The following is a 22,500-nucleotide window of genomic DNA, read 5'->3' on the forward strand; positions in this document are numbered from 1 at the left end:
GTGGTTCACTTGGCACGTGTTAATTGTAGTGGAAGGCATGTGGTACAAACCAGCAATTCAGATGCGTATGTTCTTTTAGATGATGAAAGGTTGGCATGTCTACTTTTTTCCTGCATGACACACGGCTGTATTCTGGTAGCTGTTGCAAAGTAGCCAGCAAGCAGAAATCCACATGGAAGCTTAACATGTGGCAAGATGTCACATTTTGAACTCCTGTTAGGGAGGCTCAGGCTCTTGACTGTTTGAGTTCCTCCTTTGTATGGCCAGGTATTTGAGGTCTTGTACAGAAGATTTAGCTTAAGGGTGAAAGTTTTGTCTTTAAGAACACCAAAATTAAAACAAAACAAAACCCTACAACTAAATAAACCTTTGTCTTGGGATACTTTGGAAATGATGAAAACCAGTGAGCACTTTAGTGTGTCAGATAGGCATGTTTGTTATGCACTGAGCTCCTTGTAGTGTGTGAATAATTGTCATGTTTGTGTGCTTTCCTGTACTTGTTAGGCCTGCATCATCTCAGCCTTGTTGTATTTGTATTCTATGAGCTGATCAGAGAGGTTCTCTTGAGGGAACGTGTGCCTTCAAAGGAAGAGAAGCAAGGAAGGACCTCATTGCAACACCTGTCCATTACAGTCACTTAGGATGTGTATCGAGATGGGAGTGGCACATGTTCTGTATGTAAAAGGCTCTGTTACCTGCAGTTTGAAAACTCTATAAAAATGAAAATACCTCAGATCAAACATTTAATTTTGAATTGGGGTTGAAAGGTGTCTTATTCACTTAGGACAGTACAACTTCTGCTGTTTTCAATTAACCTCTGAAAACCTTGTAAACACCTACCTACTGTATGAAACCCATGGCTTTTCAAGTAATACCCCTCACAGGTCCTTGTTGTTACTGTGAGCTCAGCTTGGCCAGATCCCAAACCTGAAGAGCAGGAGAAGAAGGGTCTGCTTGGTTTTATACTGAATTCCAAAACTGCTTCTACAAGGTCGATCTGAAGTAGCAAGGGTCTTGATTTTTTTTTTTTTTAAGGGCTTTGATAGTGGTTAAATTAGTGTTTCCTTCTATAGTGATTGTTGATGTTTGTGGCTGTAAACTGGAGCATTTACAATAAATCATGTAAAATAATTAAGAAAACAATTAGCAAGAAAGACTTGTGATGGGCTTCTCTAAGCACTTCATGATGCAGAAGACGATTAACTAGCTTTTAGTGAACAGCTTCCTCTTTGGCTTCTGACTTAGCAAATTAAATGCCTTATTCAGGAAATGGCTGTGGCCATTATACCAATTAACTGGAAAATAAAGTATTCAAGGTCATTTTTGAGGTATGTTACAAAGGGAAGTTGAAGATAGTTGGGGTTTGCCTCCCTGGGTATTGTAGCAATATAAAGCTAAAAAAAGACCAAATGCCCCAAGTTCTATCCAACCTGCAGGTTGCACCAACCAAGCTCCCAGTAGCATCAATATGAAGCATGAGCTACTGAAAAATACATTGGATAAACGCAGACTCCTTCTTCAAGGTGTTCAGATACTCGGAAAAATGCCATGCACCTGTGAATTCAGATGCTGGAAATGGCAAATCTAAAACATTGCTTCTAATGAGGTGCATAAGCGACAGTTGTGTGTTAAATAACAGAGAGATAAAACGAAGTATGAATTTTTATTATTATTTTTTTTAATGTTTAAGCACCAGTTTAGTATGGAAACATTTTCTGCAATCCCAAAAGCACAAAAATAGAACAAAAAAGTTTGGGGGTATTCTTAGTTCTGAGTGCTTAAAAGAGAGAACATCTCTGCCATGTGCAAGGAGGGATTAATATTAAAGACGCTAAATCGTGGTCTTAGGCCCAGGATTACTGCCCGTTATCTGCATAGTGAGTAGTGTCTTCTAGAACTGTACAGATAGCTTGCTGCACTCCACTGCAGGTCACGGTAGTTGGAACACGGCTTTGGGAGAGACCTGTGATCCCTTCCCCCTCAGTCACGTGTATAGTTGATTTCCTAAGCTATGGTACAACACTGTGAGGAACATCTCTGAATAACAAGGTTGCAAGCACAGCAATTTTTTTTATTTATTTATGTGCTTTTCAGGTGTTCTACATACTTTCTGAAGTCTGGACCACAGTTAGAGTATTTTCTCTTTTTACTTATTAATTCTAGACAATGTCTGTCTCATAATTATTTGATTGTGGGGTTTCAAGGAATAGGAAAGCACTGATCATGTTTTTCAAAGGAGTAAATGATGTAAAATCCATTCAAGAATTTCATCTTGGGCATGTGTGTGTTACGATAAAGTGAACAAGAAAAAAACAGGCCTAACACTAATGAAGAGAATTACTCTTCCCGTCATTACCTATTTCCCTTGTGCATGGCTATAGTGCGAGCTCACGGTCTCGGGTTCTAAAAAGCTAAAAACAATTTAAAAATGAAAAGGATGGTGTTTTCCCTCGAACTACTGTCCTCGGGGAGAGCGCGGTGGACGGTGACTGGGCCTGGGGAGGCTGCGGGGAGAGCCGGCCTGCAGCACCCTGGTCAGCTCCCGGGGCGCGGGGCCGGGCCCCCGGCCCTCCCCAGTCCGGCTGTAGGCTTCCTCCTTGGCTTTGGGCGGCCGGGTTTGAAAAGCCTTATCTTTTCCACCTGTCTTGTTTACAGAGGTCAGTCACTGAGGCAATGGTTACACTGAAGTGTAACTTCCTGGAAAAGGCCAACGGATTGAGAGAAAAAGGCCTATAAACGGAGTAACCATGCCATGGCCAGGATTGTAGGCCACCTTAGTTCTGGGGTGCCTTATGGAGGGGGCGAGAGGGTGGATATACATCTGCCGTCTTCCAAAATGCCAAAAATACTTGGAACCAGGGAAGAAAATAATATTATTAAGGAAAAGTAGGATAGAAAAGCAGTGTTCATGGAAGTAGATTAAGGTGAAAGAACAGAGATCTGCGATGAGGAAGTTGGAAAGAGACAAATAGCAGTATAGTGGTGGTGAAAAAAGTTGTCAAGCGCAGTTACTTCACAGTCCCCAGAGCTGTTAAGAACTGATGAACCTGAGGCGGCAGGGAAGGCCGGAAGCTGTTTGGGATTGTAAGGAGGTGAGGCAAGTCAGGGAGGTCAGGAGGAAGCTCAGGTCTCAAGAGAGCCAGACGCTGAGCTAGAGACAGCTCTCTGCCTTACTGCTGTGCCAGGGCTGACTGCAGCCTTCTGACTCCCCAGAGTTGTGGCGTCTGTATCATTAGAAGGAGTAAAGTAAATCATCAGCACCCTTAGTGTTGGCTTTTAACTGAGGGGTAGAATAGTCTTGGCACTCTACTCTGACCATTGGTGACAATTTGTACATTGTCACCGAATTTATGTACTGCCTATTTTGCATTTGGATTAGACACACAGTCTGTCTAGATGATGTCTTCCTGAGTTGTCATTAGTGAGTACTGAAGAAAAAACAGCAGAGTTGGAGTCGTACAAGAAACTATTCTGAGTAATACTGTGTCCATAAGACACTTGGTCACTTCACAGTTTGTTTTTGTATCGTTCTTTTCAAGCTGGAGGGTGAAAGTCCTAGCATCTGTATGTATGAGACTGTGCCAGCAACCTCTTTTCATTGTACAAAGGGACTGTTTTTTTCATGCATTCCACTTCCTTTTTTTTTTTTTTTTAACATGACATTAAACCACCAGAAGACCCTCCTCCTTATTCCATAAAAGGTTAGTTTGAGACGTAGGTGAGGGAATGTGTTAGAGGGTTGGAGATTTCTGTTGAACTCATGTGTTCTATGTCAGCTGTAGTATTTCTGGAAATATATATCCTCATACTTATGTACATGGGTTGAAAAAGTGCCTAGACTGTGAAGTTTCTTGAATGCAGCAGGTAATGTCACAGCATCTGAGTACTGGCCTTCTTACAAATATTTATTGGGATGCGTTTGTCCCTACAACATCTACAGTTTCGCTAGTACACCACTGTTGTCTTTTTAGAAGGCAATGTAGATACTATCAGTTCCTAAAGTAACATTTATGATCTGATACTGTTTTCTGACATTGTAGTTAATAGCCTTGTGTGTTGTGTTTGTTTTCTTAGGAAGTGGATTTGGAAGAAAGACTTGGTGAGTTGGATCTTAGAAGCGATTCTGACATTCCTGATGTTCCTCCACCAACAGACAGCACTCCAGAAATCCTCAAAAGGGCTTTGTCAGGCTTGTCTGCCAGGTAGAGTAAACCAAACAGTTCTCAAATTTAATACCTGCTGGCTAAAATTCTTACAGATTATGTTGCAGTTTTAATTCTTACAGATTGTACTGCAGTTTTAAATTTTGTATGATACGAATGAAAAATCACGGATAAACTTTAACTGGATATCATTGGTTTATTTATGCTTTGGTAGTCCATTCAGTGTAATACTTTTTTGCATATACCTGAAGATTGACCATTGCATGCATTTCTAAGTTAGCTGCTGCAATGTTTAGCTACAGTTTATGTAAACATTTGCCATTGCTCAGTCTAAGCATTGCAATAAAATGGGCTAAAGAATAGCAATTGGGTTTGATATCCGGAAGATATTGGTATTCTGGGGGTTATAATAAACTGATTTCCTACATCCAAGGTTAAGGGGGGTCAGCATTTGTGTATAAACGAAAAGGGAAGAAGTGTAAATTCTCTGTGTGAGCTTTTTGTGACAGCGTTTCCACTTCTAAATAATTTTTCTTTACAGTTAAATACAACATAGCTTTTATTTTCCTACCTTTTAAAGCAATGTTTAATTTTTTCCTGCCATGTCTTTTCAAACCTAGATTTCTGCCTCCCGCCTCTGTTCACAGGAGTTTAAGGACTAGCATGTTTGCGGGGGGGAGTGTGTGTATGTGTATAGACAGATAATCGTGGGGACTTGCATATTCATGGGGGCTAACGAATAAAGTTCCTAGTATAATTTTTTATACAATCCCTTTACAACACTTGATCCATCAATCCATTTGGAGGTGGCAATTCACATTACATTTTTTTCATTAATGCAATGAAAAGGCGTTAGGCGTGTGATAGATCACACACCAAAAAAACTACCTAGTAAAATGAATGTATGTATCAAATATACATTATGTTCAATATGACAAACCAAGCAATGTACAATGTAGATTTTAGACACAACTTAGGTCTTGCGAGAGTCAGAAGGAGGACCTCCAATCCAGACTACGATTAAAAACTTCCGAGTCCTTGTAAAAAAAAAAAAAAGATCTCCAATAGTTATCTTCAATAGCAGTGTGAAACTACAGGTTTTTTTGACTTGCTCCTTTTCTAATCTGTTGTCTGGTTTTGCTGTGATGTTTGGGAGCTATAAACACACATATTGTTCCTGGCTTTCAAAAAGCATGTTTCTAAACTGCGCCAGCTGCGAGCAGAATGTGATGTTCTCTACTGCCATCACACCGCAAGGAGTATCTAGTTCCTGTCACTTTCAGAGTTCTCTTACCAGACTCCCGCAACATTTAATATTAGGTCTCCAAATCAGACTTGTTCCAAAGGGTGCTTGCATGGTGATACCTCAAAGCCTGCAACTAAGAAGTGCGGGTGAAACCTTTCCTGTCTCACATGCTTGAAATTCTTTATCGGAGCATTTGCACAAAGGTGCTTTGAGTGCAAAATTAAATTCTTGGTGCTTTGTGAATGCAAGATGCAAAATTACCCATTTGTTTAGTAACTGGCAGTCCTAACAGAGGTGTTGTCATAATGTGCAACATGAGTGAGTTGGACTATAACTCTCAGAGATATCATTTCTCTCTGTATCTGGCTTTTAGAAGAAATAGTATCCGTAACTTTCCCATGGAGATACAATAAACTTGTCAGGTGGCTTCCTAGGTTCTGGAGGTTGTTGTCTTTCTTACTGAAGCTGTCTTTCCAGTGCTGCACTTGTCAAGACCCTCAAGATACTATGTGGTGTTTTAACATTATTCTGAAGGGAAGTTTAATTCTTCTCAAGGAGTCTTGCTCACTATAGATATGCCACTAGGAGCAAGCTGCTACTCTATAGCCCACATCATAGAGGAACATAAAGCATCTGTTGTGATAAAGCCCGTTGTGCCTTTGTTGTGATACTTAAGGCAAATCCAGTTAGTGGCTTTAGCTGCCACTAACCTGCTGATTAATAATATCGTTGAAAATCAAATTAATGTAGTTGAAGTTTATCTTAAAACTGGAATATTACGCAAAGCTAACAGGATCCCCTGAATCAGATGTGTCTCCTGATGCAGCAGTGAAACACAAGACTGATACAAACCAAAACATTAGAAAGCATGTCTTTAAGCTATAGTAGGGGGCTTTGTGTTTAGCAGTAATTCATGATTAGTTTGTTCAGTGTACTTTTAGAGGCAAAATTCTTGAAGGGAAAAACAGAGGCAACAGAGGAGAAAAACTTAAAAGTGATGTGAACAATAAAATGCAGACTGCTGATAGCTAGAAACACTTTCATGGCAGAGTGAAGCATGTGATGATGATTTTTAAATTATTTTTTTTAAATGAATGGGGCTTTTGATTTTATTTCTGATACTGACCTTTGGGGGCAGGGGTTGAGGGTGTGGAAAATAACATTTTGGTTAGTCTAGAAACTGCAAAAAAAGAAACAACCTAGCAAAAATTCCCAGTCATTTGGGTTTTTTTAATAAGAATTCATGTCAAGGTATTGCACAGCTTGAATACTGCCCCGGTGCCAGTGCTCACAAGAGCACACAACTGCTTTCAATAGATAACCCTCTACCTGTCAAAATAGCTACTTTGTCGCTACAGAAAGTTGGTGATCATCTTTTTTTTTTTTTTTTTTTTTTTTTTTGTCTGTTACTCCTCAAAGAATCGTACACTTTTTACCTGGCAGCCTTTCTTTCATATGTAAGGCTTTATATGGCTTCAATATGGGGTCGATCCATTTAATTGCAAATGATGTTTGGGGGGGAGCACGGGGGAAGATGAAAGGTGCCTAACTTTAATTTCTTTTACTGTGTATCCTGTTTAGTCGTATAGTTGGTTGATTCTGTGTTTTACTAAGCCCAAAATTTTCCGGAACTCCCACTGTTTCTAATCCACTTTAATCTCTAGTTAGTAAAGGAAGTAGTATTTATTTTCATTTATAACTGCTTGCTTTTTATTCCCTTTTTTTTTTAATAGATGGAAAAATTGGTGGATTCGTGGAATTCTCACTCTAGCTATGATTTCTGTGTTTTTTCTGATCATATACCTGGGATCATTTATGCTGATGCTTCTGGTAAGTTTGTTTAAATACATTTTGCCCCACAAGAGTTACTTGATATCTTTGTTCATCGTGCCTAAGGCAGCTGGAAACAAACTGCACAGACAGTTCAGAGCAATTTGTCTCTTATTTGTGTAAATGTAAATACTTTTGAAAAACACTGGGCAGTTTCACATCTGGGCATTGGGATTAAGGACTTCTCATATACTGTAATTAGCTTTTTTTTTTAAAGTAGGAATTAAACTAACTCTAAGAAGTTGAATGGTTGTTTCCTCAACGTTTACTAAACTACTGTCATCCATTTCCTTGTCCAGTTCCCATCACCTACTGTTAACACTCTTTGAGGTTTAAAAAAAACCAAAAATCAAAAAAGCCACAAACAGAAAAAAACCCCAAACCAACAACAAAACCCCCCAAAAAAATGAAGACACAAGAGTTTCATTTTTGAGGCTGAGGAAAGCAGGCAGCTCTGGTCTGCTGTTTGTGATCGGCACTGGAAGGCTTTCCTCAGGCATGTTCCATTAATTCCCTACTTCTGTATGGGTCTGCCCTGTGGCCTTGGATTTATCTGTAGAGTGGACGTAGACCCCTTTCCTAGGTACAGAGATAAAGTGCATTTTTAGGTCACGAAGTGAAGAAAAAAAAATTAAGAAATTCATACACCCTGCATACCTGGTCAGCCTTTACTGCTTCTTTCCATCTTTTTTTGTGGCTGGTATTTTTATTGAATAATGGTTTAACTATCTTTCCCAGTAACAGGCAGGGGTGTGGCTTCTAAAACACTGAAATTGGTACTTCTGGGTAACTGCTTTGATTTTTCACTCTAAGTTTGTTTAACTGTCAAAATGTGCTTCTACTTTTTTCGTGGCCTCCTGTGAAACACCTATTGGCGTTCATAGAATCATTTAGGTTGGAAAGGATCTCTAAGATCGAGTCCAACTGTTAATCTAACACTGCCAAGTCCAACACTAAACCACGTCCCCAAGTGCCACATCTACACGTCTTTTAAATACTACCAGTATATCAACCACTGCCCTGGGCAGCCCGTTCCAATGCTTGATAACCCTTTCTGTGAAGAACGTTTCTCTTAATATCCAATCTAACCCTCCCCTGGTGCAACTTGAGGTCGTTTCCTCTTGTTCTGTTTCCTGTTACTTGGGAAAATAGACTGACCCCCACCTCGCTACAACCTCCTTTCAGGTGGTTGTAGAGAGTGATAAGGTCTCCCCTCAGCTTCCTTTTCTCCAGGCTGAACAATTCAGTTCCCTCAGCCACTCCTTGTTGTGCTCTAGACTCCTCGCCAGCTTCGTTGCCCTTCTCTGGACCCGCTCCAGCACCTCAATGTCTTTCTTGTAGTGAGGAGCCCAAAACTGGACACAGTATTCGAGGTGCAGCCTCACCAGTGCCGAGTACAGGGGGACGATCACTCCCCTAGTCCTGCTGGCCACACTGTTCCTGATACAGGCCAGGATGCTGTTGGCCTTCTTGGCCACCTGGGCACACTGCTGGCCCATATTCAGCCGGCAGTCGACCAGCACCCCCAGGTCCTTTTCCCCCAGGCAGCTCTCCAGGCACTCTTCCCCAAGCCTGTAGCGCTGCACGGGGTTGTTGTGACTGAAATGCAGGACCCAGCACTTGGCCTTGTTGCACCTCATACCATTGGCCTCCTCCCATTGATCCAGCCTGTCCAGATCCCTCTGTAGAGCCGTCCTACCCTCAAGGAGATCAACACTCCCACCAACTTGGTGTCAGCAAGCTGACTGAGGGTGCACTCGATCCCCTCCTTCATTGATAAAGATATTCAACAGAACTGGCCCCAATACTGAGCCCTGGGGAACATCACTGGTGACCGGCCACCAACTGGATTTCACTCCATTCACCGCAAGCCTTTGGGCCCAGCCATCCAGTCATGTTTTTACCTACCCATCCAGGCCACGAGCAGCCAGTTTCTCCAGGAGAATTCTGTGGGAAGCGGTGTCAAAGGCTTTACTAAAGTCCAGGTAAACAACATCCACAGCCTTTCCCTCATCCACTAAGCTGGTCACGTTATCATAGAAGGAGATCAGGTTAGTCAAGCAGGACCTGCCTTTCATGAACCCATGCTGAGAAGGCCTCATCACCTGGTTGTCCTGTACGTGCTGTGTGATGGCAGTCAAGACTATCTGCTCCATAACTTTCCCCAGCATCGAGGTCAGACTGACAGGCCTGTAGTTCCCTGGATCCTCTTTCTGGCCTTTCTTGTATGTAAGCGTCACATTTGCTAAGCCCCAGTCACTGGGATCTCCCCAGTTAGCCAGGACTGCTTGATATATGATGGAGAGTGGCATGGCGAGCATTTCTGCCAGCTCCCTCAGTACCCTGGGGTCAGTCCCGTGTGTGTCTAAGTGGTGTAGCAGGTTGCTAACTGTTTCCCCTTGGATTACTGGGGCTTCGTTTTGGTCTGTCTTCCAGCTCAGGGGGCTGGGTACCCTAAGAACAATTGGTCTTACTATTAAAGACTAAGGTAAAGAAGGCATTAGGTACCTCAGCCTTTTCCTCATGCCCTGTCACTATCTTCCCCCCCTGCATCCAATAAAAGATGAAGCTTCTCCTTAGCCCTTTTTTGTTGCTAATGCATTTATAGAAACATTTTTTTTATTGTCTTTTACAGCAGAAGCCAGATTAATTTCTAGTTGGGGTTTGGCCCTTCTAATTTTCTCATAGCATGACCTCATGACTTCTTGTAGTCCTCCTGAGTTGCCTACCCCTTCTTCCAAAAGTCATAAATTCCCCTTTTTTCCCCCCTGTATTGTCTTGAGAGACTGGAATGCTGTTTCACCAGTATTATGGTCTGCATTATAGTCTCTACATCTGAATTAGTCTGGTTTATATTTCCTGTTTTCAGATAAATGACATAACAAACTAGTAATTCATTGTTTCATTGGTGTAGGATTTTCTTTTTTGTATGTGAAGAAACAACAAAAAAAATCCCCTTTAAATTGTTGGTCACTGTAGAGAGAGGGTTTTTTTTTTTCCAATCCTTCCTTAGTAGTCTGTTATGCTTGAGAATGATGATAACGGACAAAAAGGAACAAATCAATTTACAGCGTGATTCAGTGTATTTATGGTATACTCTGAGATTGCAATCATGGACAAAGCTATCAAGAGATGAACCAAAAAGTATTTAAAGTTCATGTAGGATTGGAATAGAGTTCTTTCTCTGTTGTACCACGCAGCAAAAAATCTGTCTTCTAATATAATAAACTATTGAACAAAGTTGACATTTGAGACTAGGTAAAAAGAAGAATGTAAGGAAAAAAAGCTTCCATGACTTTGGACCCCAGTGTCCTTTTCCACTGTAAGATGCAATCCTTTAATGTTGCTCTTGCATATGGCATTTAAGTTTTATAATGTAGGCCAAGCAGAAGAAAGAGCCTGAGACAGGGGAGCTTCAAAACTAACTCACTTAGGTGGTGTATGACTGTTTCAAACTGTGTTCACACATTGAGCAAGATGAAATTTATTCATGAATGCAGGTGGTAAGAGAACACTGCAAAGCCAACACGCTGACGTGTGCAATCGGTGTGGGTAGGTTCTTACTCCTGCCTCTGGATGGGATTACTGATGACCTGTGTTTGTCAATGCTTGATATCTGGGCAGGGCAGTCTGCTTGGTGACTGTGGATTAGACAAAACTGGCAGAGTGTCCTTTGGAGCCCAAGGACTGCAAGGACGTACTACCAGACTTGCGCAGGCAAGCGCTGAAGTAGTGAGATCAGCAAAGCCAAATGCAGGCCGTGGAGGGTGTGACATTCAGACCGGGGTTAGACAAGCTTTGCTTCTAATCATCAATGCTAATTGCCCTTAATGAGACACTTGCAAGTGGAAGACCTGGGTGTCCAAGTTGTGTTGCACAGCTAGTTTTTTCCCATGAGCCTAGAACATATTTCTTAAACTAAATTTAAAAGTAAAATAGCCAAAAGTAATAGAAGAGCCTTCTTTGCAGGAAATACTTTTGGCCTGCTGCTGCCAAACTGTTTTAATGAAGAAGAATCAGGAGCTTTCCCTTGTTTCACGAGTGCATTCTTCCAGCTAGCCCAATGTCATTTTTCCTAGTGGTTTTGGGTTTGGTTTTTGTTTTGTTTTGTTTTTTTTCTAAATGGAGCTTTGGTTTCCCTTGGACTTGCTTTGAAGCTGTCTGTTTTCTGTGTGGAATTTGAATTCAGAATAATTTCTCCCCTTAATGCAGGTTGCAGTACTACTTACTGCCTTTAAGAAACGACTGCATCATATTTACATAGTTTTTTTTATTTCTCTTCTTTTAGGTCTTAAGCATCCAAGTGAAGTGTTACCATGAAATCATTACTATAGGTTACAGAGTGTACCACTCATACGATTTACCGTGGTTTAGATCCCTCAGCTGGTGAGTAGCAAGCAAGAACATCAATTAGTAGGGATGTGAAACTTAAATCTTCATGTTCTTCATATCCTGTCATGGTGGGATGATAGCTTTGTAGGTCATGTGTGGACATAAAACTTGACATCTGCCTCTAATACAGGATTCTGTAGTTGTCTTTCACCTGTGAACTTGGACAAGTCAGTTGGCCTTTTACTACTTCAATTTCTTCCGTGTAATAAATATGTATATATGTACACATATATATATGCATGCGTATATGCTTTAAGTCAGAATTGAGCATGTGTAAGCTATCTAAAAATGTGCATAGCCGAATAATCACCTGATATGTATTACCTGAACTGCTTTGATTTTTTTGGGTGGGGAGGAGGAAGGGGGGTGTTAACTTGCACAAGAAATAAATAGGACAGGTACCTTAAAGGGTCTTCTTCATACACGTAGAGAAATAAAATAATAACTTACAAGTTTTAAAACCTTTCCAATCGTGCACTCAATCACAGGACTGCATAAATATAGTGCTGAGGGATCTTCTGAAAGATGAGATTAATTTTTCTGGCAAATCCTGGATACTTGTGACAGTGTCCAGCTCATATAGGGCTGGATAAAACTGGGGAAATCAACTCTTCTGAGTTCTGGGAAGAACTTTTGGTTACAGTCAGCGTTGTGGGAAGGTGTTTGGCACACATAGCATCTAAGGTGCTTAAGGACAATTCTTCAGATGTGACCTATGTTGTGTTGGTTTGGTTTTGTGTTGGGTTTATTTTTCTAAGGAATTGTTATATCTAGGTTATTCCCTGTCTCTTGTCGCATAGCTTCCTTCTAGAGGCAACTTTACTGTGTAACGTGGTGTATTCCTGCTGTCGGCTCTTCTGTAAATGCTCATCAGTTCCCCTCTGGTCACCCCTGGATTATCCAGGGGACTGATCTGTTGTCTGCTTTAGTCTGTGGCTTCTGGATGTACAGCTAGAGCAGACTCACACATGAATGATTCTGTGGTCTTGCCAAAATTTTTAGAGGAGGAGACGTGTACTCGACCGCTTCGCTGTCTTTTGCAGTTGACCGCCGTTGCTTTCCTATGTGGAGCTCAAAATTAACCCCTCTGCATTGCCACACTAGTTAACATCAGAGTTCTTTGCAGTCCGACGTCTTGCCACTGAGGCTAAATATTTAGACATTTCAGTGAGATGAGAGAATCCTGTTAGTAGTCTGAACATCAATTATTTGGCTTACGTAGAGATGTGGAGCCTTGCAAAATAAGCATTAACATCTATCGGGGGGGAAAAACAATGAGTACTGATGACTCTGAGACTCTCCGGAGATCTAGTCTTGAATCAGCCATCTTCTGTGGCTGATTTTGGTAATAAACCAAAAAGCATGTTGCCTAGAGAGATGCTTCTCTTAGTGGTTTTGGATTTGCTATTTCTTGTTTTTTATTGAGTGCTGCCTCGGCATTTGAGATCCCATTGTGACTTAGAAGCTGAGTAACTGAATTTGTATGAAAACCTGTGACAGAATTACTTGCGTACTGACTGTTTTGATTGAAAGGAATTTCTTTGAGGGGCCTTCAAAAAGAGATGGCTGAAGGTGACATTTTATCTCAGTTGAATGTTGAGCATGGACATGCTCCCACAAAATTGTTTTGAAATAGTTGTAGTAATAGCTGCATTACTGGTTAGCTGATGAATTTAACCCTGTAAGATTACTGTTGTGTAAAGAAAGCTAAAAGGCAAAGCGCGTGGTGGAGTGGAGCAGAAGATGGAGCAGACGAGAATCTTCAGGCCAGGTGGCAAAAGTGTAGATCCAGATCCCCAATCCCCATGCCAGGTTCACTGTCCTATAACCTCAGGGGATTTGTTATGCAAGTACCTTTTTTTTCTGTTTGTAAAGCAGAAATTGCAAGCTACCCTTGTTAGGATAGAGGGAAAGAATACGCAGAATTGCTTGTGTCAATATCAATGATAGCAATGGTACTTGTTCCGTGCTTTTAGAATATCTGAAAACAACTTGCCTAGGTTTGGAGTATTCAATAGTGTAGTTAAGTTCCAATTGTATCCTGCAAAATGTGTTTGTTTTTCTATTGTGGTTGCTCTAGAAGAAGTAAATTACAAAAATTGGCTTGTCAAAGGAGACGCCGACCCACAAGTATAAGACTTGATTTATACTTGGATTTTATTTTTCTCACGTCTCTTCTGCCCTTCTGGTTTTCCTTGTGTGGTATTTTTTTGTTTGTGGTTGTTTTTTTTGTTTTGTTTTTAAGAATGATGCTTAAATACATATTATCTTGTTAAAATAACTGCTAGCTGTTGTATGTTGTAGGTACTTTTTGCTCTGTGTGAACTACTTCTTTTATGGAGAGACTGTGGCTGATTACTTCGCTACGTTTGTTCAGAGAAGAGAACAGCTTCAATTCCTAATTCGTTACCACAGGTTTATATCTTTTGCGCTCTATTTAACAGGTAAGCGTAGGAAATCACAAAAATGAAAGAACTTTGTGCTGCATTTGTTTCTGTGCTTATTTCTTTAAAAAAAAAAAAATTGCTCCCGAGCTTTATGCACTTTCAGTTTCTTTTTCCTCTTGATGTTCGAGGAAATTAGGTGTTCGCAGTTCCATTTTTCCTGTGAAAAGATGAATCTAAATTTTGCATTCACTGAGAAGAAGAAAGCAGCCTAAATAAGTCAATGATCTTGAGAAAGTTGAGCTGATAGCACTCAAGAGAAGTTGGCATGAATTAATTTTGATCGCTGAAGAACTCAGTAGCTGAATACCTGAATGCTGTTTTGGTAGTCTGTGGGAATGACTTGTATGTTTTGTATGTAATTGCTGTGCTGGGCTGATGCTTTTTTTGCAAGTGTTCTGCTAGGTCTACAGCAATAAGATTTACCAATATCTTTTAAACTGATTATTCAAAATGCCCGAGGCTTTATTTTGTCTGAAAGATATTCAGATGCTTGCCTCATGCGTAGATTTTCCTGCCTATCCAAAGAAAGGCTTTTTAAAAACCTCTTGTCTAGGAAGAAGAGACATGAGCTGGCTGGCATATTGCTTTGTGAACATGTAAATATAGTCCATGGTATTTTCAGCAATGCAGTTAGTATTACTTTAGCCTGAAATTAAATCAATTGAAGGCTCAGATTGGCCTAAGGGACAGGAGACTGCTATGGTACAAATACTTGTAAAATATATTAAGAAACCTGATTTTCATGATGAACTGTCAGTCTGTCTACTGTTAAATTTTTTTTTTTTTAAGCCAAATAAAAATTCTAATTGGCGCTTCGATTGCAAACTTGAAACCAGCTTTGCAAGAGCTGACCTTTTTCAGCTGGCTTTGCCTTGAGGAAACTGACTTAACTAATGCATCGTGGCTGCTGAAGGGCAGCGGGGGGAGAGGTGAGACAAGCCAGTCGTGAGCAAAAGCAGGAGGCAGAGCATAGCAGAGCCCCGTGGTGGCTGTCGCCCTGGGATCGGGGGGGTCGCTGAGGGGCTGTCCCCAGGGTTAAGGGGCTTCTGAGGGCTTCTGACCCTGCTGGTGTGGGAAGCGGCCCTAAGGGAGAAGAGGTGCTCTGTTAGCCCCCGGAATGTTTCTTTCAGTCAGTTGAATTCTCCAACACCTGCACTTCATGCTCGTGTTGCATGCAGCCGTATGCCTGTCTGGAGGAAAGGGGCAAGCTGGTCTTTTCCTTTCAATTCTTTCTGTTAATTACTCAAAACCAGCTTGTCGGCCTGGTTTTTGAGTGGTTTTTAAAGGTGACGGTCCCCTCCCCTAAAAATTGATGTCTACGATGGGACCTTGTAGGTAATGAAATGGATGCTCTTTACTGTTGTTAACTAAATCTTGTGCTTTAATGAGAATAATTCTATATGTACACTTAACTGAATGCAAGCAAACGCTCCTAGCAGCAGAGGGATTAAAAGCTGCTTCAAGGGAAGAGAATTACTGGTATATCACAGTTCAGTGTAATCAAATATAAGATGGTACAAACTACACCTGCTTTGTTTTACAGGCTTCTGCATGTTTGTTTTGAGTTTAGTGAAGAAACATTATCGTCTGCAGTTTTACATGGTGTGTATTACCCACTTTGCTGTGGTCACTCACGTTATGAATGTCACTGGAAACAGTCATGTCCCCATGTTCATGAGGTAGCTTGAAGAGGGGTGTGATGGTAAATGTGCTTAAACCCACAGTAGCATGAAATCAATTGGTGTTGGGCTGTTTGGTATCTGTTCACCTTGCAGCTTATTATTATTATTATAACGCGGGATACGGCCTTTCAGTCAATACAGGCTGTCACTGGTGAGGCTTCGTGCATATGCAACGTGATGTATTTCCCTTAGTGATAGCCTGATACTAAAGAGATTCCAGGAGAAAGGGGTGTGCATCTCCCTCCCAGGTGTGAAGCCAAATAGCTCAGCGTAGCGTGGGAAGTGGTTCTTGTGACTCAAGTGTTACTTTGTAGAGGCCCCACTGAAGTACTGTGAAGGGAACTTGATCTTAACCCCTATGTGGAAGATTTCTTCTGTGACATTTAACAGCAGTTCTGGTCTTCTGCCCTGCTGTGCCTCAATAGATCATTAATCTATTAAAAGAAAACGATGTTCTCATCTCTTGTTTGTCCATTTACTAAACAGCATAGTAACTAATCAAGAGCGTGAACCTTTTTCTTGTTTGTATCTTGTAGGTCAAACTAATCTGGTAACATCACAGGTTAAAAAAAAAAACCCAACAAAAACACCCAGAACGACCAAAAAACCCACAAAAAACTCCACCCAAACCAAAACAGACCCAAAAAGCTCCACTGAACCCTCCCACTTCTATATAGGAATGACTAGAAGCAACAATAAAACAGTGATGCAATACAGCTGCTGTCTTTAAAGAGCTTGAGCAGAGCATTGCACAACCTTAAAGATTTCCTAAAGTTCTGGGTGTGCAGTTAACCTATCTGTTTCTGCAGTGCTTTAGGTAGCACTTTACCATGAAGGATCCCTAATTCTAGACTAGGACTTAGCTGAGCCCTGTATGAGCATGTAAAAAAAAATCTTTTACTCCAAAAAAATTTACCCTGTTCGTGGGAGAACTTGCCTGACAGGGAGATGCAGCTTTTCTAGGAGAGGTGGTCTTTATGTTCTAATCTGCAAAAAAAGCTCTGATCTTCAGGTTGGCACAAGGTAAAAATATTAATTTTCCTTTTTTTTTTTTTTCCTTTTTCCCCTTCTGGAAAGAAGGCAGAAAAAAAAATGTAGTGTCAGTCGTACGACTTGGTACCTGCCCAGAAAACATTAAGGTGTGACTACCTAAGAATTGCAGTAAAACAGAGGGAAGTTGTGTATCCACTGTGTGGCAACACAGTGTTTGAACAGACAAGGAGAGTAGCCCTTTGGTTTTAGGTCATGTTCCAATATTGCTTGACAAATACTAAAAATTTTGCTGCAGCGATGCTTTGATTAACCAGCAGGTAATATTTTTAGAAATTTTTAATCAGTTCTTGCACCCCCGCCTTTCAGCCTTCTTGAGTTGTTTTAACTGGAAGTAGATGCTGGCTGCCATAGGAAAACACACGTGAGAAGAGAATAAAGTAGGACATTCCCAATGTTAAATTGCCCAGACACTTAGAGTGCTTAAATTTGGTGTTTCTTGGAAAAACTACCAGTTCTTGGAAAAAAAACTACCAGGTTTTGGAAAATAAAATCTAATGTAGAATCTTAACTGGTGAACTGTTTGGAAACCACTTCACTGTACACTGGCACCAAGTACTACACACAGTAATACTGAGGAAAATGACTGTTGAAATGACCATGTGCATAAAAATTAACACATTGTTTTTGCTAATCCCGAGAACGTTCATGTTTCATAAGAGGACTGGTATTCTGTTATGAGAGAGATCCACATCTGTGTAACATGACTCTTTCATAAGTGGTTCATTGCCATTTTATTGTTACAGTTCTAACATGTCTGTTATATGTATATACAGAATATCACATTGCTTACATTTCTCTGCTGCTTTCATGCGGAAGGTGTATGTCTCATTAAATCAGACTTTAAACTGCACTTTAAAAAATTCTGGGCGGAGGTAAGTGATGGGGAACCTGTTAAAGTTTCAGTACTTGCTTCAGAAAGCCAGCTAACTTGTGATATACTGTATGCACGCATCCCTTGCATTGTCACTAGAACTGGTCTTTCCTGGGAGCTCCTAAGTAGTTCCTCTAGCTGACACGCCAGTATTTATCAAGGTGTACAGATTGGTGTTTTCACTAACTGTTGTGTTGTTGCATTGTTAACAGTTCGCATGGACTCATGTCACTTTGCTGATCACTGTAACTCAATCTCATCTTGTCATCCAAAATCTCTTTGAAGGCATGATCTGGTAAGGGGACAGTCATAAATTGATTTGTAACTCTATTGCATTGAAAGGTTGGTTCTTTTACATAGATCTGGTTAGGGAATATTCGTGGGAACAGTTAAAGCAGCATAAATTAAAGGAGCATTAATGTCTAGTTGGAAGGGGAGTCGGAGGAGTTGTGAGTGATGAGGTAAAGGATACAGGAGAGGAAGCAGAAACCTCTTTAACTAGATTGGCGGCCACAAGTATGGTAGTTTTGAACAGCCGCTTCATTTACTTGCAAGGACTAGGATTGCTCGCATGCTTGGCAAAATAGTTTCCGTAGCATTTTGCTGAATGGATGAATATCCAGCATTTCTTTTTCAATTATTTGGGAGCTTCAGGTTGCTCAGAGCTATTGAAGTTGGACCATTTAATTTGAAATCCCCAGTCTGGCCACCTTCCCTGTTCAGATAAATTCAGATTACTTAAAATATTTTAAGAGTTAAAATCTTGCATATTTGGGGGTCATCTTAATGCCCCATTTCTAGCGATATATTAAATTCTGATGAATTTGATTGCTTAAAACCTCTCTTCAAAGAGCGGGTGTGTTTTTCCACCCCCCACTTCTGGGGTAAATTACAAATTGAGAAAGAAGGAAGACGCACACAGGAGATGATTTGTGTTCTTCCAGGGACATAATACTGTATGTTCTCCTTTTTCTTTTCCCGATGTATGTACAACTGGTGAGATTATTGCAGAGAAGCCATGCTTATAGTTAGAAAGAAAACCCAAAGCCTTTGACAAAGTTTGTATTAACAAATTCTTTTCATAGTGATCATGTTCATGAGCCAAAAACTGAACCTAGTCGCCTTGCTAGTCTACTGTTTCCACTGGCGCTAGGCAATTTGGCAGACGGTAACAAAATCTGAATATTGGCTTATTAATACATCCCTGCTTTGGAAAGGGTGGGGGGGGAAGATTAACAGGCTTGAGTAACAAATTCAGATGCTGTCTGCATGCAAAGAACACTTGGAAAGCTACACAGGCTGCTCCAAACTGACAGGAGGAAAAAAAACGAAAAAAATTTTCTTTTATTAAATTTAGGTATCATTAAACTTTACGAGGAATTTGCTTGCTTTGATGTTACCAGTAACATTAACATGTTTATATCTGTTGATTTCTTCTTAACTGTGGTACCAGTCTTCAAGTCTGACAGGACAAAGCCAGCCTGTTCACTTTTTAAGCTCATGCACCAAAATCGTATCTTAACTTGAACTAACATGGATCTGTAATGGTCTTGATTGGCTGAAGACTAAAACCAGTATAGCTAAATATGCTGCTCATGGGGGAAACTAGGTGAACACGTTATGGAACATAATTCTTTCTAAATACTACAGAAAAATTTCCCAGAAAGAAATGCTGCTGTTTCAATTTCTGCCCTGTGTTTAGTTTTGGGCAGCTTTTCTTTTTCTCTCTGAAACTTTTTATGTCTTTCTCTAGGTTTCTGGTTCCAATTTCAAGTGTTATCTGCAATGATATTACCGCTTACATTTTTGGGTTCTTCTTTGGCAGGACTCCATTAATTAAGGTATGTACTCCAGCACTTCCTCACTAATAAGCTTTTACAATTTATAGCGTTTTTGATACTTGATCAAAAACATGTTCATGGAAAAAAATACTTTCTGCTGTACTGCATGGTACATATCTTTGTTAAAAAAACTGAATTGATTGTCCTGTTTCTGAAGATGTGTAAGCGGAAACTGGGATTAATGTGAATGTAATATTGATATTACAGTATAATACATTTCAAGCCTATTGCATCATCATTTATAATCGCTTCCTTTTTGGAATTAATATATAGTTTTAACTGCATCCTTACTGTCAGAAACTGTAATTTGAAATAAGTATAAATATCTGTTCCTTATCTGGTCTTGTTGACGTAGCACTGAGAAGGGCTCAAGTAGTAATCTTCCCATTCGCAAAACCCCCCAGAAAGACATGAATTATTATTTTCATGATGTTGCCACATTAACTTTTGGGCATTTAGTTGGTTCTGATGTTAAACTGCTCCTAAATTGAAAATGTGATAGAACTTGTTGAAGAAAATAGCTGGTCTCTCTAGGCCTGCAGTTACTTGCTGTATTAGTTTGCCAGTGCGTATGTAGCAAGCTAGCATCTCTCGAGGAGCATCTCCAGCAGTAGTCGTCTAACACCCAGGCTTCTGTCTCTATCTAAATGTGCACTTGCTAGCAGAGATCTCCAAGAGAGCCATAGCAGGCTCGTGCAGGTTTCCAAGTCTTCTGCTTGAAGGAGCTCAGCTGCTTAATCGGGGTCAGCTGTGGCCAGAGGCAGGCAGCAGCCTCCAGACGGCAGCAGCAGATGGGAAGGGAGCTCTCTGTTCCCTCAAGCTGCCCAGTGGCACCAACCCGACTGTGGCACTTTCACTCCGTGCCTGGGACAGGTCCTAGCCATACTCCTCTATTGATCACATTCGTTGGCTGCAGCTGCTGACGTTCAGTATTTCACACATAGCTTTGAAAACCCAAATAGGAGCTTAATTTTCACAAACAAGGTCCAGAAATACAGTAGAAAAGGGTGCAGTGGTGCAACTGATGAGGCTAACACTATCTCTTTTGTGCCTAGCTGTCTCCCAAGAAGACCTGGGAGGGGTTCATTGGAGGCTTCTTTTCCACAGTTGTGTTTGGATTTATTGTAAGTAACCACAGGACTTGCCTTGTATACGTGCAGTCTTCCAACTTTCTGGTTTTACTTGAAGTAAAATTACTGACAAATTTGCTAATCTCAACCTGCTGAAAGCCTAAGAGTTAGGGGTTTGGGTTTTTTTGGCTAGAGAATTCTGCCAATTCTTAACTAGCTGGAAAGGTCAGGCAAGGCTTGCACCTCTCCTGAACAGATTATATTGACCATTTTTGCCGTTACTGTTACTATATCTGGAATATCTATCAGTTGCATCCCTACTTTGAAATTGAAGATTAGTCATCACATTATTTATGCTTTGTAAAGTAGTACTTTTTATTATGTACTTTATAATGACGTTTCTCATGAGAAGTAGTTTACACTGACAATTTGCATAGAAGATAACAGCATACAGTAACTGTTCTGATAAGTAACTTATCACCAAGGTCAGCAGAACTCATAAATGCCAAACTTGGTAGAAGTGATAGTTCAGGTTTTAATGGAGCAATGAACTGCAAAAAATAAGTGGCTAACATTTTGGGATTTTATAATGCAGAAATGTCCAGTAGATGTGAATCTGAAAGATATGAAGACAAGCTGGGAAATCATCACGAAGTGCCTCGAACATTTGTCTGCCTTGTTGAGGCGTTCTGCAACTTGAACAGGCCAATTTTACTCCATTCTGGGTCTCTTTGTTGTTAAAAAGATTTTCATTATCCTCAGCTTGCGATGACAAAGCCATCCATTACAATATGATTTTTGACCGTTAACAATGAAAACCTATTTCAGGAGCCTTTGTTTTGCTTTTCAGTTTTCCTATTTTTTGGCTCAACATCAGTACTTTGTCTGCCCCGTGGAATATAACAGTGAAACCAACAGATTTGTGACAGAGTGTGAACCTTCAGAGCTCTTTCAGATGAAGAAGTACTCTCTGCCACCATTGCTTCAGGCTGTATTGGGATGGGTAAGGGAAAAAAAACAGGCTTTGGTTAAAATTGAAATTATACTTCCCAGCTTGAATGGTTTTCTAAACCTTTTTAGAAAGGTATATGAATGCTGGTAAGGCTTGAAGGGTAAGACCTGAACCGATACCATGAGGAGCTCTGTTGCTCAGATCAGGGAGGTGGTCACCCAAGCAGATTAGAAATGTCTTGCTGGAGTCACTCGAGGAAATCTGCCTGCGTTCTTATAGACTGTATCCTCTTTGTGCTGGAAATGGATGTCACGTAAGCATTTTGCAGAAAAACCTGGTTTTGAAGAGCAACCATTTATTTATTTATTTTTTAACCTAAAAATTTTCCATTTTTATGGAAAATGGACAAAGCCTTGTTATGGCCTGAATTAGTAGCAAGCTCAAGTAATTTTGTAGAACTTCGTTCCATTTTCAGCTAGTGTGTAGCTGCTGTTAGGATTGGACTCGTACTTCACCACATAGCATCTTCTGCATTAGTGCCATTACTTCCATGCTGACTGAAAAAGGAGTAGCAGTAATAGTTCCATGTAATGTCACCGACCCTTTTCCTCACACCCAGCCTGGAAATTCTTGTAAGTGAGCTGTTGTATCTTCACCTGCCAGGACATAGGTCGTCGATCACCCTACTGCACAAAGCAGTGCTTCTGAAGTCACATGCTCCAGAGGCACTCGAACAGGAAGAGAACGCCAAATAGAAACAAAGCAGTCTGTCGTTATTTTTGCTTTAGGGCAAAGAGCAGGTGACTGGGATAAATGCAGAACAAGTGGGTTCTGCAGGGCTCCCCTGGGCCGTGCAGTGGCTCAGCACAGAGAGTGAGCGCACAGCACTAGGGAAGGCAGTGGGCTTTGCCTGTGGTTACACGCGTGTAACACCACAGGGGAAAAGCTGATGT

General features: G+C 40.7%; 1 protein-coding gene across 2 annotated transcripts in view; it reads left to right on the forward strand.

The window, feature by feature from the left end:
* The window catches only part of CDS1 (CDP-diacylglycerol synthase 1), a 35,453-nt gene that overhangs the window by 7,898 nt on the left and 5,055 nt on the right, over positions 1-22,500 (forward strand). For both annotated transcript variants that reach the window (XM_074588860.1, XM_074588859.1), the window contains 9 exons: positions 4,075-4,202; positions 7,143-7,239; positions 11,528-11,625; positions 13,936-14,075; positions 15,622-15,680; positions 17,897-17,979; positions 19,438-19,525; positions 20,581-20,649; positions 21,446-21,598. In XM_074588860.1, the coding sequence (XP_074444961.1) occupies positions 4,075-4,202; positions 7,143-7,239; positions 11,528-11,625; positions 13,936-14,075; positions 15,622-15,680; positions 17,897-17,979; positions 19,438-19,525; positions 20,581-20,649; positions 21,446-21,598 (915 nt within the window). The remainder of the gene's footprint in view (positions 1-4,074; positions 4,203-7,142; positions 7,240-11,527; positions 11,626-13,935; positions 14,076-15,621; positions 15,681-17,896; positions 17,980-19,437; positions 19,526-20,580; positions 20,650-21,445; positions 21,599-22,500) is intronic.

This window comes from Larus michahellis, chromosome 5 (genome assembly GCF_964199755.1).
Source record: "Larus michahellis chromosome 5, bLarMic1.1, whole genome shotgun sequence".
Taxonomy (NCBI): domain Eukaryota; kingdom Metazoa; phylum Chordata; class Aves; order Charadriiformes; family Laridae; genus Larus; species Larus michahellis.